Source organism: Morus notabilis, unplaced genomic scaffold, assembly GCF_000414095.1.
Source record: "Morus notabilis unplaced genomic scaffold, ASM41409v2 C11426655, whole genome shotgun sequence".
NCBI classification, from domain to species: domain Eukaryota; kingdom Viridiplantae; phylum Streptophyta; class Magnoliopsida; order Rosales; family Moraceae; genus Morus; species Morus notabilis.
The window spans coordinates 1-1605 of record NW_010387217.1 but is presented as its reverse complement, the minus strand read 5'-3'; the positions used below and the strand labels follow the sequence as shown (position 1 = coordinate 1605).

Below are 1605 nucleotides of genomic sequence, written 5' to 3'. Positions count from 1 at the left end.
AAAAAAAAAAAAGTTTGAATAAGAATTTTCGTTTCAGAAACATGGAAGATAAAAGATTATCCTAGGATATCAATATCAAAGGTTTCCTGATCTAAATACGTAGCACAAGTTACAGTTCCATCAGAAGTCAAGAAACTCCATTGAAGCTTTAAAGGTGTCATGAGTCACCATTATTTCCTGGGATTTGCTGTATATATTATATATATCTGCTAAATGCACATTTTTCACTTTTCAAAGTTTCCAGTATCACTACACAAAATACTTTCGAAACGCCACAGTAATTTACTTTACTTCATGTTAAAACACCAAAAAAATCAGCACGAGAAAGATCCAAACTTTTCGGTGAAAAGAGAGAGACTTGAACTTGACACAATAAACAGAGTACAATTCACATACTAAACTTGTATGAAACTTTTTTAACACTTACTCAGTCACTGATCTCTGTATCTAACTCACCAAATCTCTAATTTGCCGGAGCCGGAGAAGAAGAACAACCCCCAGATTCAAGGGAAACATTGTTGAGCCGCTCAAGAGCCAGAATCAGCGCTTGGGTCCCCAAATTCCCTTCCCCGTGAGCCTTAAGCGAGAGGTAAAGCTGCTGAGCCAGAGCCAAACCCGGAAGACCAAGCCCCAAATTCTGGCACTCCTTCAAGCAAATTCCCAAATCCTTGACGAAGTGGTTCACGAAGAATCCCGGCTCGAAATCCCTCTTCAGAATCCTCGCTCCGTACAAATCCAGCGACTTCGACCCCGCCGCGCCGGTGGATATGGCGTCCAGGAACATAGCCACGTCGAGACCCGCCTTGTGGGCGTAGATCATCCCTTCCACCAGCCCCACCATGGTGGAGGCTATGGTGATCTGGTTCGCCAGCTTCGCGAACTGCCCTCTCCCCGGTCCACCCATGTAATTGACCTTCCCTAGGAGAGAGAAAAGAGGATTCAGACGGTGTATGACGGATTCTTCACCGCCGGCGAAGATTGCTAGGGTTCCGTTCTTGGCTCCGCGATCGCCGCCGGAGACGGGCGCGTCGATGGAGGAGCAACCTTTGGAGGCAGCGGCGGAGGAGATTTCGGCGGCGAGGGAGGGCTCCGAGGTGGTCATGTCGACGAGGACGCCGCCGGGGCGGAGGCCGGCGAGGGTGCCGGAAGAGGGGTCGAGGAGGACGGAGCGGACGTCGGAGGGGAAGCCGACGATGGAGAAGACGACGTCGGATTGGGAGGCGACGGCGAGAGGGGAGTGGGCCAGGTGGGCCCCCATGTCGAGAAGGGGCTGGGCCTTGGAGAGAGTGCGGTTGAAGACGGTGAGGGTGTATCCGGCGTTGATGAGGTGGGCGCACATTGAGCGGCCCATGACGCCGGTGCCGATCCAGCCCACTCGGGTGTTTGATGGGCATATGGTGGGCTCAGCGGCGGCGGCGGTGGCCATGGAGCGGTGGAGGTGGGTGAGAAGGCGGAGAGAGAGTGAGGAAATGTTGAAAGAGGAGTGGTGAGAGGAGAGTGAGCGAAGTGGCAATGACAGTGGCATGTCGCTAAGAAGTATGAAGTTCCTCGGGTTATCCGATATTCCGATTATTGGCCAAACTTGGTAATTTAATTTTGGTTCGA

The 1605-nt window shown here is 51.6% G+C and overlaps 1 protein-coding gene across 1 annotated transcript; it reads right to left on the bottom strand.

Moving 5' to 3' along the window:
- Window positions 1–182: 182 nt before the first annotated feature.
- On the bottom strand, window positions 183–1598 carry LOC21383812 (probable 3-hydroxyisobutyrate dehydrogenase-like 1, mitochondrial). Its single transcript, XM_010114856.2, has one exon. It carries the CDS (start codon window positions 1523–1525, stop codon window positions 464–466), a length of 1062 nt encoding a protein of 353 aa, XP_010113158.1. The 5' UTR covers window positions 1526–1598; the 3' UTR covers window positions 183–463.
- Window positions 1599–1605: the final 7 nt, after the last annotated feature.